This window comes from Parasteatoda tepidariorum, chromosome 8, assembly GCF_982258835.1.
Source record: "Parasteatoda tepidariorum strain Cologne lab strain chromosome 8, Ptep-v5.0, whole genome shotgun sequence".
In the NCBI taxonomy this organism is placed as follows: Eukaryota; Metazoa; Arthropoda; class Arachnida; order Araneae; family Theridiidae; genus Parasteatoda; species Parasteatoda tepidariorum.
In genome coordinates this window covers 7430581-7450346 of record NC_141762.1, presented here as the reverse complement: position 1 = coordinate 7450346, position 19766 = coordinate 7430581, and the positions used below count along the sequence as shown (strand labels likewise).

The window sequence follows — 19766 nt, the reverse complement described above, 5'->3', positions numbered from 1 at the left end:
ATGATTTCCGCGATGGTGACCGCGCGATCGTGTTTACGGGCCTGGTATTAATAGAGCCGTTTTTAGGTTTATAGGGGCCCTGGGCCGGTCATTTTCTGGGGGCCCTTTATGAGTAAATTTAGAGAAAAAAATTTCATTTTGTATAATTTTTGAAAATTATTTTATTTTATGAGTAAAAAGCATATAAATTAATTATAAAAGCTTACATTATTTTTTACCGAAAATTTAAGGTAACAATACTTTTCGCTCTTTTCGAGGGGCGAATCTCCTATCACATCATCAAAATTAATTTCCTGTAAGACATCAATGCTCATAATTGACCAATTACTCAATCTTTCTTGAGTCATACTACTTCTTAACTCATTTTTTATTAATTTTAGTCTGGAGAATGAACGTTCGCGACTACAATTAGTTATCACGATGGATAAAAAAATTCGAAGTGAAATGTCAATGTTTGCAAATGTACCTTCGAGATTATTATTTCTCACTATTTTATGCACGTCATTCATGCCTAATTGTCCTAACTTATTCTCCTGGGCAAAATAATGCTTAAATTTTTGTTTATATAAATTTTGAATATATGTACATGTTATTTGCAATTTTAAATGATTTTTCGCAAACTTCTTTTTCAATTTTTCTTTACGTTACATTTTGCTTTGCAGCTCAAAATCTGTAAGACTTAGAAACATCAAATTATGAAGGTGCGTAGAAAATATGCAAGGAGTTAGAAAGAATACAAGAAAATGCAATTTGATTATTAGCTTTTTTTTATAATCGCCGTTGAAAAACTGACTCAATTTTGAGCCAATGTTTAACCACGTAGCCTTGAAATTTTAAAACCAATCCAGAAGGCAAGGGAACTCCTGGATCAGTTCCCAGAGGTATTGAATTGTTATGAAAACTTGGAGGAGTTTGTGACCTCGACAAATTTAACATGCACCAGTCACCATTTTATGCATGGGTATTATTCGGTCGGCTGAATTCGAACTCTCATTCTCACGAACAGGAGTCCATAGCCCTACCAACCAAGCTATCGAGGGCCAAATTACTAGTTTATTTTATAACAGTCATTGAACAGTCCACCCAATTTCGAGTTTACGACTAGTAATGTTCAACTCCGTAGCCTTGTAATTTTGAACTCTATCCAGCATACAAGAGAGCTCCAGGATCAAGTATTGAAAGAAGTTTTTGCCTTCATGGAGGTCACTTTGATGGAACAAACCCGTATTTGCTTTACATAGAGAGGAAGAACACGAGTACCTCCCACGGTTAGCCTGACGGCAAAGGGACTCTAACCCATGATTCGCCTACCACTGAGGATATTTCACGTCAGCGCAGCGGTCAGTAAAAGCCGGGTGTGAAATTCAAATCGACCAGCCATCTCTGGGATTCGAACTTGGTGCCCCTCATTCGGAGGAGAATACTCTATCCCTTGAGTCCATCTTCATTGAGTAATAACTCTGCGGCCGGTACCAATTTTCCTATTTTAATGATTGGTACCAATTTTAATTGATTTGCCTAAATTTAGTGATCTCCAAAATGCAAATAGTGATTCAATCGCAACTTTTGTAGAAAAAAATGGAAATAAACCGTTTTTCCTCTTAATCTGCAATGAATGCAGAAGCAACCACGAGGGTCAGTGAGCAAAATGAACAGGGAGCGGAGCCTTCCAGTGTTTTTAAATAATTGTATAATTATTAGTTTTTTACATGAATGCTTAAAAAATAAGAAAAACATTTTTCAGTATTAAGAATTGATAATGAAAAACTGTCATCAGTTGAAATAGAATCCACGATCTCACAGTTTTGTGTTAGATTTCATAATCATCAGCCCCAAATATAAAATATTACATTAGTATTTCATACCACACTTTTTAAATTAAAATAAAATAACTAAATTCTTTTTCAAAGAAAAATGCTTTCCAAATTACAATTTTTAAGGTTTATAACAAGTACGACAATTTATTAATATAATTATATTTATATATAGCTTTTATAGCTTAAACCTATAATTTCCTTTGAAACACATTCATACATTAGATAATCCTTTAAGTTTATTGGCTTTCAGACTAAGTTTTCCAAATCTGGAAAAGGGTTGGGAGGTCACACACTGGAAGCCCTTCTGGCGATCTTTAAATAACTTAAAAATGAAGCTAAATAACAGAAGGCTACATTTTACGAAGTTCTGACTTTGTTTTTTAAATTTATTGTTATTTAGGCAAAACTTGGAAAGGTATATTTATCTTTTTAGGAGATTTCTATCTCACACATAAAGGAACATAAGGGAATAGCAACATCAAAACACATAAAGGAATAGCAACATCAAGATGAATAGTAAAGGAAAAAGCAATCTTACAGGTCCAACACAGCTAATTATGACAGCAGAACTTCTACACATATGTGCCAACGAAGATTCATCTCCTGTATCAGCCTGTATAATGTCAACTGAATCCAAGTTTTTACCTGTCAATGGACAAAAGAGAGTGTATGACAAACTGTTAAAAGTTTTAATTAATAATAAAGAATTTTTTAAAGTTTTTTTTCTCAATCTTATTTAAATTTTATAGTGATATTATGATTTTGAAACAACTCTGCTCATTCACAGTACTACTACTACTACTGAAATATTTCTGTGGTTTCAGAACTTGGTGCAGAAAATTGAGTCACTTGTCCGATTTTCCAGTGACTGAAAGTTATAAACAGCTCATACATATTTCCCACTAGTCTGCTTACATGTCCAAGGGTCTGCCCGGGGCAAATTTTCTACCGTTTAGAGGTACCTTCACAAATTCAACTTAAGGAAAAACGGTAGCCTCACAAAATACTTTTTCTTAAAATTTTATTTTTGTATCCCGTGAGAAACGATAAATCCATATTTTAGTATTGATTTTTTAATATAATTTTTAGTTTTCACAAATTATGTCTAAATTTTCACAAAATAGGTATCTCCCAGAAAAACCTAGACAGACCCTTGATGCCTTATCTGGAGTTTCTCTAAAAAAAAAAAAAGTTAATAAAGTGAATTTACAGAACAGGAAATGTGACACAAAAAAAAATTACAGTACAAGAAATGTGACAGCTAAACACAAATAAAATACTCAAACCAAAACTTGAAACCAAAAATTAAATAACCAAAACATTCCTTGATATTGATTACTGGTCTGCGAGACAACTAATAGGGTGGATCAAGTTACATTTTAGTGATCTCAGTCCAATGTTAATTTCAAACCTAGAGAGCACATTTGAATTGAAAATAGTTTGGTGCACAAGAAAAGATCTATAAGAGTAACTCAATCATTAGGAAGAAAACAATTGTAGATTATCATAAAATATATTTTAAGTAGTATGTCTAAAATCAATATTTCCATTTTCTGACCTACACCCAAATAATGACCACAACCAGTCAGCGGCACTTGAGAAAGTAAAAATAGGCAAACTCCAGGCTAATCGGGATTTCTTGTATATGATAACATAGCAAAAAAATGTGAAATCCACAGCAATAACTGATAAAAATGCAATCATAAATCTACATGGGATAGCAAGTGAATCATTAATAATTGAGCATGAAATGAGTGATTTGAAGCCTGACAAACAATATATAGTACTAGCTGTACCCGCTCACACGTTGCTGTGATTAATGATCAAATTTATACAATACATCAAAATAAAAATTAATAATAAAATTATCCCTACATATATGTCACTTGAATATAACAAAACATAGATGCATAGTTGATGGTAGAATAAACATGTTTCTTCACTTGTGGTATTAAACAATACATCATGAAATGAAGGATATTTGATGATTGATGGTGAACTTTATCTTAGTAGTACTTGTAAATATACAATATTTTTTGTTTTCCCATCTGGTGCAAGAACAAATAAATTTGATGGTTTTCCAACTCGTGAACGTGCAACGTACAGCTGTCCATGTGTGAAGCATGGATTTATCAAATGCAATCCACATACTTGCAATGATTGTCCCTGTGCTTTGTTAATGATCATTGCAAAGGCTAGTCGTACAGGAAACTGTAGACGTTTGAATTCAAATGGAGTATCTGTTGGTATCATGGGAATGCGTGGTATTAGTTCATGTTCTCCTTGGTGTTTTCCATTTAAAATGGTTGCCTCAATTATGTTATTCATCAATTTTTTTACTGATAGCCTAGTCCCATTGCATAGTCGTGGTGGATTTATATTTCGTAGAAGGATGATTGGGGAACCAATTTTCAAAGATAAAATATGCGGTGGCATTCCTGGTAGATCCAATGAATTTAAAAATTCTATTGGATAATTAACTGATTCATCTTGATTGACAACAGTATCTATGGATTTATATGTTGTTTCTTCATCAGGTATTTCATTTTAAATTTTGCAGTTTATTAAATTCACATCAATGTTTTTGGCTGCCAATATAGCACGCTCACAAACCCATTGATTATTTTTATAATTCTGCGATAAATTTGGAAAAACTTTTGCAATTAATTCATCAGTGGATTTTACAATGTAACAAAAGTTTTCTGGTAATGTAATACAGTGTGTGGATTGGTCCATTTCCATTTTACCATTCCCAATGTCTAGCAATTGTTTTGCAAATCGTTCGGAAGATTGATCTTGTTGTAATTGAATACGCATATTGGTCTTTAAAGATATTTTCTCCACATACCGCCATAATACTGATGATTTGAGACATGCATTCAATTCATCTGCTGGTGTTGAACGGGGTATAATTGGTAGAGTTTGTCTAAAATCACCAGCTAGCAAAATGAGTGCACCACCAAAGAGCTGCTCATTTCCTCTCAAATCTTTTAATGTGCGATTGAGTGCTTCCAATGATTTCTTGTGCGCCATGGTGCATTCATCCCATATTATAAGCTGACATGATCTTAGCACTTTTCCCATACCAGAATCTTTGCTAATATTACATGTTGGAGTTTCGATTACCTGCACATTTAATGGCAATTTCAATGCTGAATGTGCTGTTCGACCACCGTCCAAAAGAGTTGCTGCAATACCAGATGATGCAATAGAAAGTGCAATATTATTTTGTGATCTTATAGTTGCCAGAATAATTGAAATAAGAAAAGTTTTGCCAGTACCTCCAGGTGCATCTAAGAAATATAAGCGACAACTCTTGTTAGATATTGCATTTATAATTGTGTCATATGCTGTTCGTTGTTCTAATACCAGTTTCGGCAGATTAATTCGAACAAATGCTTGTAATTCATTAACATCGAAGTGCGTTTATCGTTGTATATCACGATCGAAAATGCCATTACCAGATCTATTTAGAGCAATCATTCCCAATTCTGTCAGTGATTTGTTGGCTATTGTCAAACATACATTCTCAATTAAAATCAATGCTCCATTGTATATATTTGATGTAAATTGAATGTTGGGATTAGCATTTATTCTACGCATGCGATGTAAAATGTCTTCACTCATATAGTCTTTATATTTTTCCCAAAGATCCTTTGGATTAGCCGAAAAACATGTAGTTAGTATGATGGAAAATAGTGTACGTATCTGTGGAGGTTGAGCTGTATTAGAAGCATCAGCGAGTGAAATATCCCAATGAGCATCGTTTTCTAAGAGACTTAATTTTAGGCAAGCCTCACGAAATGTAGCGCACACATGGCCATTGACTGTTTTTAATTCTTGGAAAGATGTTGGTCCACGAACATTGATTAATAATAATCTCAGGTAAAAGCATTCTGCGTTATTTGGATGTACAGTCGGCAAAAAAAAAAAGATATCACCCTGAATAACTTTCGTTCTAATGATCGGATTTTCACGAACTAAGTGTTAATCTTAATGGTTCCTGGGGGTGACCTCAAATATGCTAATTAATTAGTGCTAACTATTAATTAAGTTACGAAATCAGACACAAAAACGTACTTTCTCTGAATAAACATATATTTTTTCTTACATATTTGGATTCTTAACCTTCAAAATATAGGGGGTAGCCGCAATCTGGGAAATATGGTCCCCATAGTTTGGTCAGGAGAGCGATCCAAAGTTCGTACCCCTTAATGTTAATTTCACTTTTTACGTTTTTAGTCATATTTTAAAAACTAATAAAGCAATTCGAAGAAAACTTCACCCAGTCATAAAACTCATTTACCCAAAGATAATTTCACGAAAAAAATAATTTTTAATAATTGTTAATTATTTTTTATTATTTAATTAAATTAAGGATGAAAAATTTTTGAATTATAAGGTATGAATTTTTTTATACCATATTAATCTACATATTTTTCAATTGAAAAATCTAAAGTTTCAACTGTTTTTATTTATTAGAAGCTGAGAAAAATTAAAATGAATTATTTTTAAAAAAATAATTTGGCGACAATGAAGAAATGATTAAATGGAGCGATTAATATTAAAATGTGATAAACTTGCGAGGAACTTGACTTCGCGCGCTTAGCATAAAATTTCATTCATATTTTTTTCGCTAATAATCGTTTGCTTATCTTTTCATTTTTATTTTTTTAAGCTATAAAATACGATGTTTCTTCTTTAGTCGTCTAAAATTCTATTTGCAATTTAGTAAAGAAATTTGAATAAAACATTTTATTGAATAAAATACATTTTATTCAGAGAATGTGGAGTTTTATAAAAGCATGCTTCTGATAGAATATGATTATACAACAGATTGTGCTTCTTTAATGTGATTATTTTTTTTTCTCAATAACTGATAAAATTTCAATAATATACATACGAATGAATAAATTTGGAATAAAATATTCATCAATTTCTTGAATATATATTTTATAAATATTAATAAAAATACGCAGTCAACATTTTTAAGCATCTCTCACAACATCGCAAATTTCTCAAAATCTTATAGGGTAAACTAACCAGTGAAGGAATACTTAAGCTTAGCTTGTCTTTAAAAAAAAAAATCATAAAAATTTCAAAATTTGTAATTTTTGCTAAATGACGTATTTGTTATTAAATGCATGTCGACATATTTGTTATTAAATGCAAATTATGTAAAAAAAATTTAGATAACTTACATAATATTGTTTTAAGCTTTTGGTGGTTTAAATAATAAGTAGTAAGATAACCAAGTGAAGGAACAGTTCTTAAATTGAATAAACACTAAATTTTCCAGTGAATGAACACTTAATTTTGAGAATGTTTGATGCTCGTTAGGAATCCTTAGGCCACACAGATATCTATCGCCCTGTAGATGCCTGAATTGACTGATGTTAACACAGGCGGGCATTAGGAAAAAAAAAATCTTTTAAGTTTTCGTGCCCCCATTTCAGTATCTTAAGGGCCTTACGAGCTCTGTTTAAAAAGAGAGTATCATATCAGATATATATATCTAATATCGGTGTAACCACACCGTTATTTTTTATTAAATTAGCAGTCAGAGCAGCATGATTAAGGAGTCCATATTGTGCATAATCATTTTTATTTAGCTAAACGATGGTGAAATAGCAGTTTCACCCCTCTCCAGACGGAGAGGGAGAGACAGAGTTACAGTCAGATCTGACGAAGTTTAGTTGGTAAACATTATACACCAAAAAGTCACGCTAAAACATTGCTCCTGCATTTTATAGGATGATTAAAGGTTGTGAAGAGGTTAGTCATATTGCCTTTTTCTGTGTATTCTTACGCCTCATCAATTATTTATTACTCATAGCAAATCGTTTAATCTTTCCATATATGGAAGTGAAAGATCTTAAAATAACTTCTCTTTTGAAGTATAAATCTAATTATTATTCAATGGCATGTTTTTAGCCTTGAAGTCCCAAAATGGAATTTCTACCCTTATCTTTTACTAAAGATATTTTATGAAAAGGAATGAAGTTTTAATGCTTTTATTAATACAAAAGTATTTAATTTTTGTATTACATATATATATATATATATATATATATATATATATATATATATATATATATATATATATATATATATATATATATATATATATATATATATATATATATATATATAACAAAAATAATCATACTAGCAGTATTTGGTGGTAAATGTAGCTTATCGTAATTGAAGAATATGCTGTGCGACATTTTATGGTGAATTTGCGAACGAAAGTTTCAGAATGTATCGAAACATGTGTATGCTATTTGCTAATCATCTTTATCCAAAGAAAACCATGTAACGTAAATATCTAGCAAAATGAAGCAATTTTTTAAACAATGAATCATACAATATGCAACATATTATTTCAATATCTTATTCTTAAACATAACATATTTCAATGTTTTTAAAATGCCACTAAACATTCAGCAATTCATTGAGTTATAGAAAAAAGAAATCGTAAATTACAGAAAACCTTGTGCCTAGAAGACTCGATTAAAGCTGTAAAAATCATTATCCCTGAAATTTTGTATATAGCTATTATAAGTTATGTTAATTTGATTTTAGTATGAAATCCTCGAATAAACATAGCAAAAATAGCATAATCTAAATAATATCAGATAAAAAGTTCATGTATTTAAATTCTGAAAACTTATAAATCGATTCAAATTTTCTTTTCAAAAGAGATTAAAATAATTTTTTATTTTATTTATTTATTTATTTATTTTGCTTTTTGGACATAAATGAACTTAAAAATTGTCTATTGCCTAGAAACTTCGAGGTGTTTTCTATTAACTATTAATTAAACCTCTCAGAGCAATCACAAAACATTATTTCAATTTTTTTACAGTCAGAAATTGGTTGCCTAGCAACCTAGTAAAATTAAGCGTTTCTCTTTTGAATCAGTCAAGGGTTATCTTAAAATATTTATTTGCGCAGGCGACTTTTTTTGGCGGTTTTCTGGACTATCGCCAAATATATAAACCTTTATTGCAACCCAATTTACGACCCAATTGTTTTAAAATTTTGTCTACCCCCCCTAATTCAAGTGTCTAGATTCCAAATATGTAAAAAAAAATATATGTTTATTCAGAGAAAGTACGTTTTTGTGTCTGATTTCGTAACTTAATTAATAGTTAGCACTAATTAATTAGCATATTTGAGGTCACCCCCAGGAACCATTAAGATTGACACTTAGTTCGTGAAAATCGGATCATTAGAACGAAAGTTATTCAGGGTGATATCTTTTTTTTTTTGCGGACTGTACAGTGTACAGACGACCCAATGCATCTGTGGAATATAAATTTAGATATTCTTGTACTGCTCTACCTTGTTTACGACGCTGAAATTTTCTTGTTGATGTATTCCACGTAAAATAAGTTGGTACTTGAGAGTACAGTAGTGTCTTTGCAAAGGTATCATTTCTACATAATGTGAAAAATTCAGTTAATGTTGTTGGCGGTGGTGACATTGCTCTTGCACGTACATTTTCTGATGTAAAATACACACGCTGTCCATTTTCAAGATGTACTGCTAAATGAACAACCGTTGGATATCGCTCATGAATGGAAAATGATAAAATACGCCATACAGCCTCATTGCTACTTATGTAGCGTCCCAGTTGATATTGGGTGACTTCATCGTTAGAAGCAGTTGTAGTTTCCAGTGCATACACTGCCATATCGCTTCCTTTGTTCACATATTTGCAAATATATTTTATAGCTTTCACTGAATTGCAGTACTCAACATTTATGTGCGCGTTATACGTTTTTAGTAGTAATGGAGAATATGGTACTACCCAACGATTATCAACATCAATAGTATTGTTGAGTACTTTTAGTTTAATGGATTTTCCACCATCTTCGGTAGATCGTCGTCGATAGAGTGGATATCCATCATTGCCTGTAATAGTTTCAGCAAGTAAGTCTCTAGGATACCGCTTTGTGCACTTTCCATCTGACATGCATGGTGAATTATTATTTAGTGAACCACATGGATCGTGAATCATATTTTTTGAGACAATTTCGTGCAAATCTTTATCTATTTCAATGTCTGGTATTTCTGCAGAGATGATTTCATCAATTCTGTTAGGTGTTATCTTTTCCATCATCCATGTTAAAATATGCGCATGTGGTAAACCTCTTTCTTGCCATTCAATGGAATACATCCAACAGCGCGTCTCTCCAAATACATGGTGTTTGACAATAAAATCCATTAAGGATTTTAACTTTTGTTTAAATACACGTGCAGAAATATCATGACGATCTGATGGCGATTGTCCAGTTAATAGAAGCTCCTTTATTTCATCCCATGCTGGGTTGCATGTAAATGTGATGAAAAATTCTGGACGACCATATGCACGAACATACGTCATTGCATCTTGTGCATATTCATGCATGTGTCTTGGGCTGCCTGTATGTGTCGATGGTAAAATGACTATTTTTCCAATTTCACTGAGATTGCCATCATTTACAACTGCATCACGTAAATGGATGTACTCTTCAGAACGCAATTTGACTTGATTTAGTTGTATGTAGAGGAGTCTTTCACTTTCTATTTTTGCATACATGTCAACAATGTATTGATGAAATAATTGTCTGCATTTCAATACATGATTATCAGCATTCTCACGAATCATCATTCGATGTGCATAATAATGCATAGCACTGGCCTTTTTGTTAATGTCCTTGTCCACATTAGTTGTAGGATTTCTCATATTAATATTAAAATGATATCCATCCTCTCCTTGCCAAAATAGAATGGGATATTGTAATGCATCATATGAACGATGCGTTTCTGATACTTTCTGGACTTCACCATTTCTACGATGAAGAATTATGTCGCGAGAAGTAAATTTTTCACCAACTATGACAATTGCCACTTCATCAATCGTTGGTAAGTTGAATTTTCTTTGATGTTGACCAACAGGTGTTTTATCTGCTTTTATTATTACTTTGTAATCGTCAGATGGCATTTGTTCAATTGCGGTTTTAAATAATTTAATTAATTCATTATGTTGTTCAAACAAATTTTGTAATTCAGCGACAATCTCTCGTTTAGTACTCATATTCAGTTGACACCGTCTGTTGATTTGTTCGTCAGTATTTCCCATAAAATATATCTGAAGATATTTGTGTAAGAAACAACTTTTAAAAGAAAAACAAAACAATACTTTTATTAAAATTTACGCACACCGTTATTCTAAAAACTCAAAATCTATTTCGTACACAAGAACTGCTGTTGCCAAAACATGGAATACTAAATATGTAATAAGAATATAATTAATGTTCACGTGCACACTTTTACACTCAGTGTAAAAGTGTGCACGTGAACTAACTTGGACCTGCCTTGATTTCTAACCATTATTATCTCGGGTGAGTCAATGATGTCGTTTCCGATGAGAACATCCGGGCCTTCAAATGTATCATCAGTTACTACATAAAACAGAACTTCCTTCAGCTTTACCCTGTCTATAGTCACATTAAGTATGATAATTCCTAGTGACTCCCTTACACCTCCAATACCTCGAATTCGTGTAACTATATTTTTATGAATATTTTTATTAAGCGTCTGTGCAAAACTATATTTTAACATAGATATATCAGCAGCGGTATCCATAAGAGCACTAGTATTTACTTCTTCTATGATAATATTCTTCGTTGTACTATTACTGGAACTGGGTAAAAACGAAACTGCATTGACTAATGGGAAAGACGCTCTCTTTAGACATTCCTTTGTACCATGTCCTTCTGTTTTGCAGGCAGTACAAAACTTTGGACGTTTTGGCTTTACACAATCACGGGCAAAATGGCCGGTATCATAACAATTGTAGCAAACAGTTTGATTATTAGTTGTACTTCGACTTGGTTCTGTTTGTTTGCCCTTGGCGATATTTTCTTCTTTCAAAAACTTATTGTTACTATATTTATTATTATACTGAATATGATTCTTAAAAACATCTTTGAGTTCAATAAATTCATCTACCTTTTCAGCTAATGTATAGGGTGAAATTATATGGGTCCACTGATCCAAGTAACGTTCTCGTATATCTGGCGGCACCCGAGCTTTCATTCGATCTGTGATGATCAGGTCTTTTAAACTCTCAAAACTACTTATTTTAAGTCCTGCAGTCCACCCATTAAAATACGTTTCAAGCTCGTGGTAATATTCTTTCCATGACTTTCCATCAGTATTCTCATGAGAATAAAAAAGTTGTCTAAATTTTTCAGGACTTAGTCTGTAGCACTTAAGCAGAAGAGATTTAACATAGTCATAATTTTCTGACTGTTCTTCTGGTTCTCTCATTATCATTTGGACAATTTCACTTGGTAACTGGTTAATTAAACATGCCATCCACAATGTACTTGGCATTTGTACTCTTTTCATTACTCTCTCGAAATGTACTAAATAAAGGCTGATATCCTCATTACTCGTAGAAAACTTTCTCAGTTGTGACTGCCAATCAACTTTTGGCGACGATGTTATTACTTCAGTTTCGACTACTTCTGAAGTTTTAGCAGCAATATCTAACTTCTTGAGTTCCAATTCATGTTCCCGATCGGCTTTTTCTTTCTCTTCTTGACGAAGGCGCTCGGCCTTTTCTTTCTCTTCTTGACGGAGGCGCTCGGCTTTTTCTTTCTCTTCTTGGCGAAGGCGCTCGGCTTTTTCTTTCTCTTCTTGACGAAGGCGCTCGGCGTCTTCAACTAAATTTTCTACCATTCCTCGAACCATTTCTTCATCGTAATTCTCGCTATTCAATATTAACTTTCTCAAGTCAGGGATTTTCAAAGTGGTAGACGAAGCATCTTCAGATAACTCATTAGCTATGTAACGTAACTGATCTTTACGAAGTCGCGATAAAAATGCCATTTCAAACTCAAAACTCAAAATTAATTACAGTTGCCTGTTTACCCCACTTCTGATAATGTAAGAAACAACTTTTAAAAGAAAAACAAAACAATACTTTTATTAAAATTTACGCACACCGTTATTCTAAAAACTCAAAATCTATTTCGTACACAAGAACTGCTGTTGCCAAAACATGGAATACTAAATATGTAATAAGAATATAATTAATGTTCACGTGCACACTTTTACATTTGTGATCAGCATTTGGCAAGGGTAGTAGTGATCCAGCATGGTGATAAATTTGCCCTTGCACTTTAAATGTTGGCATAAAATTTGCGCTAACGATATTCGTTGCTCCGAACGATGTCATTTGGAATCATGAATTGTACTTGCGTATATTTTTCAAAAAATTTTTTGATTGACTTGTTTCACCTGATACTAAAGTTAGTAATGGTTCAGGTGGTGAACGCAAGTTTGGTAACTCTACTTTTCCACCTGCACAGCACATACCTGGTGTTTCATTTTTAAATTTTAGAGCACCACAATACGTACACTTTTTATCCATTTTTCCAATAATTACACTTGGATGAAGACTGTAATTGTAAAGGGGATTGTAATTGAAACCACACAAATTCAAATCAGTATGTATCGTTCGTCTTGTCTGTGTCCCGCGAATTCGATTCCTTTGCTTCCTTGCTTGCCTCTGTTCACTCGTTTCTAATGATCGATCTAGAGCAGTGTGATCTCGATCTCTTTCTTGCCTAGCTTGTCTCTGCTCACTTGTTTCTAATGATCGAGCAAGAGCAGTGTGATCTCGCTCTCTTTCTTGCCTAGCTTGTCTCTGCTCACTTGTTTCTGAAGCTCGTTCTTCTCTTTTCCTTTTTGCTTGATTTGTAGATCGACCAATGGCACTTCGCTTTGGTGGCATAATTGAGGGGTTAAATAAAACGTATTTCCAGAAAATATTAATAATTTTCACGTATTAATAGTTTATTCTCGTATTAATAACTGCATAAGTTTTTTGATATCTTAAAAAACAACCTACAAACGTATTACATCCTGTAAGAAATAATAGAAGTTGCCATCTTCAGTCATTGTAAAGTAGGAATAATACTGAATTTGATATCACGTGAATAATAGACTCATCATCTATTTTTGCTCCAAAGAGCTAACATAAGCACAATACTAACATAACTTTAACTTGCGGACTTTTTTGCTCCAATGTTGCTTGATAGGTCAGCTCTGATAGTATAGGAGCCTGACAAATAATAACAATAATACAAATAATCCAGCCAATATTACATTACGTCATATTACATTACCAATTAAATGTTATTTTGATATTTTTTGAATAAAATTTGCTTTTGCCTTGATATTTATTAAACAGTTTTCACAATTCGCGATCGCAACGAACTATAGGGGGCGTTGTTGTATGAGACGCTTACCTGCGATTTCCATATGAACCGTCATTCAGTTACTCTGGAGACGTCGTTAATGTAGCGTGTAGCATTGCAACGTTCCTTCTTTAATGTGGCTTATTAAATTTAAAAAAGAAAAATGCTTGATCTTCTTTCTTGTACAACCGAAAACAAAATGGTATCTCTTTTTATTAGAGAAGGAATATCCAAAACACATCGGAAAAATATTTGTACATTAACAGAAAAAAATATGTATATTCTTATAAGAGTTAAAACCTAATGCCCGAGAAATAGTATTACTAAATTTAATGATATAACATGAAAGGCCCATTTAAACTTTACATTCTATAGTTTTAAGAATCATATTAGTTCAAAAATTAAAATGAACAAAAAGTATACATAAGCCTCATAATTTTATGAAATTTAATTTTGTAAACAACGTTTTTTGACAACAATTTTTATCAAAAAATTTCAAGTTTCAATAAAAATCATTATTTAGAAACTAAGAAACGTAAAATAAAGAATGCTGACGAAACAAAAACAAAAAAAAAAACAATTCTTTTTTGTCGCCATTTTTAGTGCTACGAATATTCGTCTTTGGGATTTGCCAAAAACAAAACAAGATGCAATTTTATTTTTTCAGGAGGGAAATATTTTACCGAAAAAACGAAAATGTACCAATTCCCACAACATAAAACTTTATCTTGGCAAACGTACGTTTTGGAAATGTTATTTCATTTGGAATCTTATTCATCAGAGTTCATATGGCGATATGATTGTTTTGAATCTATGCTAAACTCTATATCGGCTCATTTTCCACCGAAATCCAACTAACTATTTTGATTTTAAATAAAGTGTTTTATTTTATGAACTGTCGCAAAAATTTTAAGTGTAGATTGGCGGCACTTAAAAACCGCCAAATCTGTAGCGGCGGTGGCGTTAATACGTCGTAAGTACCGAATTTTTATTCCATACTTTTCTGAATCATATTATTTCAAACATTGGAATATACAAGAAGTATACATAAACACATAATGTTATACCATTTAATTTTTCAAAAGTATTTTGAGAACAATTTTTATCAAAAAATTATAAACTAAAAAACGGAAAATAAAGAATTCTTAGGATAAAAAAAACGATTTTAAGAATTATTAACATTGAAATAAAAACTTTCATATTGTTTCTTTTTTTATTATTCTTATAGTTCTTAATCAGACGTAAAAAACCATTCTGTAGAGAACCATCATCAAATGAAAAAAAAATATTTACAAGCAAATTTTTTATTGTAAAAATCATTGCACTTACCTGATTTATGATTCCCGGAGAATTCCAAAATGATAAGTTCCTTGTTTGAAAACTTTATTCTCAAATAATAGATACATAGTTTATACCTTCATTACTTTTAGATAACATACTACACAGCAAAATTTTATAATTGATATGAATTTGAATATGTAGCTAAAAACAGAATAGCTGAATTCTAGTTGAACTTATTCTTACAAAATTTAAAAAAAACTTACCAAGAAAACGATTAAAATTAATTAAGAATCAGCACAAATGGCACTATTTCAAGTAACTTGGATAATTTTTTATTGTTGTTTTCCGAATTATATGGATACAGAAATATATACTATTCTATAACGAAGAAGAATATGCTATAACTATTACAATTCTGTATGTTCTGAATTCATATTTATTCACTGGAATGACGAAAGCAATGTTGACTTCACTTTAATTCGTAATGAATTGAAGACAGAAGAAATGCATTTTACCTTAATACACACATCTGTAACAGTATCCGAAATCGGAAGTCATCAGTTGCAAGTTTGTTGATAATAGAAATTAAATATTATTGAGGAATTTTTCTTCAAATGTTTGGCGTGTTCTGTTCCTGAAAGATTTACTAATATTCTGGAGATTTTTTTCAAGTTCTTCGGCCTTTTCTTTCGGGAAATTTTGTTTCTTATTTGCTGCTAAAAAATGGCGTCTGATTCAGTCAATGACTTTGATGGAACTAAATGAAAACGTGATAAATTAATGTCCGATATTTACAGGCTCCCGCTAGACGGCGTACTCGAGCGTTGCGATCGCGAATACTAAATCAAAATAATTAAGAAATCTTACTTGCTTGTGCTCACCTAATATAAAGAAACTTGCTCGAATTATAATTAAATATTACAGTATATGTAATTTACTTTTCAAAAAGAATAGAGCTATAAGATAGAAAATATCACTCTTGTTATCTTCAAGATATTTGAAAACTGTATCGTTTATAGCAAAATTTAAAACAATGGCTAACTTTTAATCAATCTGAAAATTCCATTTCGATTTTCGCTGATATCGCTGAAACGGCTTGTCGCAGAATGTTCTAATGTCGGCAGAAACCTTCCTCGTGCTTTGAACTATCTGTATGCCAAGTTTCATAGCTTTCTCTCGGATGGTTTAGGAGTCTATAGAGGACAACAGACACACATTCACTTTTATATATATAGACTAGCGGACCCGACACACGATGTCCTGTACACACGTCATTAATTGGAAAATTTCAAATTTTTTTGAATAAGCTGTAACAATCTGGATCGTTTTGATGCAAATTTTAATTAAAAAGTTATCATATTAACGTCACTTTATATATCTTATCACAATTCGACCAATCGATAGCGTGTGAGTATGTGTATACTATCAGTGAAGTTAAATGTAGAGGTTGTTTTAAATCAAAACTTAAACTTATTTTAATTAAAGGTAAAAAAAAAAGAAAACTTAGACTATTTTATAACAGATATATTTTTTCAATTAAAAAAAACTTAAGTTATCGTAATGCCATTAGATGTACAATATTTTTGATTAATCCTTCAGGAGCAAACACAAACAAATTCGAGGGTTTTCCAACTCTGTAGCACGCAACATATAATTGACCGTGAGAAAAGCACGGGTTTTCTAAATCTAAGCCACAAATTGTCATTGTTTGACCTTGTGACTTATTAATAGTCATAGCAAAAGCTAAGCGGATTGGAAATTGCAAACGTTTGAATGGTATAGGCGAATCTGAAGGAATCATTGGGATCCGCGGTAGAAGTACAACTTAACCTTGAAATTTTCCACTTAAAATAGTGGCTTCCAAAATGTTACCCATGATTTTTTTTATGACCAGTCGCGTGCCATTACACAATTTCGGAGCATTCAAATTTCTAAGCAAAATTATAGGTGAACCAATCTTCAATCGCAAATTATGGGGTGGCATTCCAGGTAAATCCAGTGAATTTGAAAACTCGGCAGGATAGTTGACAACTTCATCAGGATCAACAACAGTGTCAATCGATTTGAATGTAATTTCACTACCAGTCAATGATTGTTGTACTTTAAAATTGATTGCGTCAACATCTAAATTTTTTGCGGCTAAAATAGCTCGCTCACGTAGCCATGCATGATTAGTATAATTATGTGGCAAATCTGGAAAGATACTTTTTATTAACTCCTCTTTGGTAGGCACCATGTTGCAAAAATTCTGTGGGAGTCGAATATATTGTGTATCTTCATACAATTGAATTTTACCATTGCCAATGTCTAACAGTTGTTCGGAGAATCTTGACGCTAATGGATCATTTTGAAGTTGAACACGCATATTAAGAGTAAGGCATAATTTACTGATACTTCGCCACAGATAAGATTCTTTCAAACATGCGTTTATTTCGTCCGCATATGTCGCACGTGGAATGACGGGTAATATTTGTCTGAAATCACCTGACAGCAGCAGTAGAGCACCACCAAAAAGCCGAGTATTATCTTTGATATCTTTTAGGGACCTGTCGAGAGCTTCAAGCGAATGCTTGTGGGCCATTGTACATTCATCCCAGATAATAATTTTACATTTTCTCAAAACTTCAGCCATGCCTGAATGCTTCTTTATGTTACACATTGCTTCGGGATTGGTATGAATATTTAAAGGTAATTTAAGTGCTGAATGCGCTGTCCGTCCACCATCAAGTAAGGTTGCTACAATGCCTGATGAAGCAATTGCCAATGCAATATGATTTTGAGATCGAATGCGTGCAAGTATCAGTGAGATGAGGAATGTCTTACCAGTGCCACCTGGTGCGTCCAGAAAAAAAAATCCACCTTGTTGTGCTGCAATTGACACGTTAATTTGATCATATATATTTCGTTGCTCAACAGTACGCAATCGTTCATTGTTAGCAACAAAAGTAGCCAGAGAAGTCATATCGAACTGGTGTTCACGTTGAACGTCGCTGTTGATGATATCTGCTGCTTGGCGGATTGGCGCTGGCATGCCAAAATTTATGAGCGGCATGTTCGAAATAAGAATACAAATATCCTCAATCATTATTAATGCCTCGTTATATATTTCTGCGGAGAATTCCATACTGAGATTTTGATTAGTAATTCTAATCCGATGCAAAATATCCTCACTCATTGAGTCTTTATATTTATTCCACAGAGCAGATGCTTCAGACGGAAAACACGTTGTCAATATTATTGAAAATAATTGACGAATTTGCTGTGGAGATGAGCTCAGTGCTGCATCTGCAAGTGTGAGGCCCCAATGGTTATCATCCTCCAATAAATGTAATTCACGACACGCATCAAAGAAAGTGCCGTATAAAGTACCGTTGACTTTTCGCAAGTATTGGGAGGATGTCGGTCCAGGAACGTTAACCAATAACAAACGCAGAAAAAAGCATTCGCGTTGCTTAGGATGAACTGTATATAATCGTCCTAAAGTATTTGTCATAACTATGTCGGCAAATCCTGAGACTGGAGTGCCTCGTTTCCGTGGTTCTCAACTTTTTGATTGTTTATTCCATGTAAAAAATTTAGGAACATCAGTATACATTAATGTCTTTGCAAATTCACCAACAATATCTTGTCGATTACAAAGGTTGAAAAATTCAGTAAGAGTTGTTTTCGGTGCTGTTAAAGCTAGTTGTAGTGCATTCTGTTCTGTGAAATAAACACGCTGTCCATTTTCAAGATGCACAGCCAAATGTACAACAGCAGGATCCCTTTCATGTATAGGAAATGTAAAAATTCGCCAAATAGCTTCATTACTACTTATGTATCGTTCCATTTGATAATATGTTATTTCGTCATTCTTATTTACATTTTGAACAGCAAATATAGCTTTATCACTGCCCTTATGAACGTACTTACAAATGTACTTGATAGACTTCACCGAACTGCATAACTCAACGTTTATGTGTGCTTTATCGGTTTTGCACAGCAATGGTGAGTATGGAACCACCCAGCGATTATCGATGTCAACTCTTACACCGTTTGATAGACGCAATTCATATGATTGACCGCCATTGTCTACATCTCTACGACGGTAAGATGGATAACCATCGATATTGGTGATAGTGTCAGTTTGACATGGTTTAGGAAAACGTTTCGTACATTTTCCATTATCCATACATGGTGACGTCATGTTGAGAGAACCACATGGACCATGGATCATATTAGTAGTCACAATGTCAAACAATTCTTGATCAACATTCGGATTTGGAATTTCCATCTGAAATAATTTTGTCAATTTCTTCTGGGCGTACTTTGTCCACCAACCAAATCAAAATATGCGTATGAGGTAAACCTCGTTTTTGCCATTCAACAGAATAAAGCCAACATTGTGTTTCACCAAATACCGAGTGAT

The 19766-nt window shown here is 32.7% G+C and overlaps 2 protein-coding genes across 2 annotated transcripts in view; both read right to left on the bottom strand.

The window, feature by feature from the left end:
• Positions 1-19766, bottom strand: part of LOC107457316 (saccharopine dehydrogenase-like oxidoreductase) — a 66232-nt gene that overhangs the window by 41995 nt on the left and 4471 nt on the right. Inside the window, exon 2 of the mRNA XM_087149774.1 lies at positions 2356-2462. Within this exon, the coding sequence (XP_087005900.1) occupies positions 2356-2462 (107 nt within the window). The remainder of the gene's footprint in view (positions 1-2355; positions 2463-19766) is intronic.
• On the bottom strand, positions 11124-12748 carry LOC147805257 (uncharacterized). The gene has a single exon (XM_087149360.1). The coding sequence runs from the start codon at positions 12702-12704 to the stop codon at positions 11124-11126; it is 1581 nt and encodes a 526-aa protein (XP_087005486.1). The 5' UTR covers positions 12705-12748.